The 832-nt window shown below is 57.1% G+C and overlaps 1 protein-coding gene across 1 annotated transcript in view; it reads left to right on the forward strand.

The window, feature by feature from the left end:
- The window catches only part of RIC8A (RIC8 guanine nucleotide exchange factor A), a 9,972-nt gene extending 9,146 nt beyond the window's left edge, over nucleotides 1-826 (forward strand). Inside the window, 1 exon segment of the mRNA XM_005426490.3 lies at nucleotides 336-826. Within this exon segment, the coding sequence (XP_005426547.1) occupies nucleotides 336-456 (121 nt within the window). The 3' untranslated portion in view covers nucleotides 457-826.
- The last annotated feature ends 6 nt before the right edge of the window (nucleotides 827-832 follow it).

Below are 832 nucleotides of genomic sequence, written 5' to 3' on the forward strand. Positions count from 1 at the left end.
CCCAGCTGAGTTCAGGCTTTCAAGAGTAAAGGAGGGAAGTCCGTCCTATGTTGGAGGGAAAGGAGCATGGACACCAATGTTAGTTTTCCTCTGGGAATCCTGAACCACACAGAACAGGAGTCTAGAAAGGAGCCTACTCCAGGGAATAGGATTGTGCTTCCAGGCCATTGTTTTGCCATGCTGGAAGTTTTAGGGCTGGCACTGTCCTCATTTCCCAGAAGGGGTCTTTAGTGGTGTTCCATTTCCACAAGCCCCACCTTGCTGCTGTATTCCTGGTTTGTTCCCATGCTGTGCTGCAGCTCTGCCTTACCTCTCCCCTCTCGTCCTGGCTGCAGGGAGAAGGTGATCCAGCCCATGGGCATCACTCCGAGCGGCAACCTGGCGCCCATGGAGAACGCCATCCGCAACATCGCTGACGAGCGCTCGTCCTCCGACTCGGACCTGGGGCTGGACTGAGGCAGCTCCAGCCGCTCTCCCTCGGAACTGGTGCTGCACCCAGGGGCTGGCACTGCGCCAGGACTCTCCCTGTGGGATCTGGGTCCAGCCTGGACCCCTCACAGCCCACCACATGGAACACCTGCCTCCTTCCCAGCTCCATAGCCACCTCTCCTTCCAGAGGTCTCCGTGACCTGGCTCCACCTCGGTCTCTCCTGTCAGCAGCCTTGAGGATTTCACACTCCAAATTGCTTCCAGGACTCTCCAGTAGGATTTTTGGTTTTTAAATATGTGCTGTTTGGGAAGAAGGGTCAGGGGGAGGCTCTTCCTGCCACTTCATCAGGGTTCAGTGATCCACAGAGCCTCCTGTGGCTGTGTGTGTGCCCAGGCTGAGGGT

The sequence above is a fragment of the Geospiza fortis genome, unplaced genomic scaffold (genome assembly GCF_000277835.1).
Source record: "Geospiza fortis unplaced genomic scaffold, GeoFor_1.0 scaffold450, whole genome shotgun sequence".
In the NCBI taxonomy this organism is placed as follows: Eukaryota; Metazoa; Chordata; class Aves; order Passeriformes; family Thraupidae; genus Geospiza; species Geospiza fortis.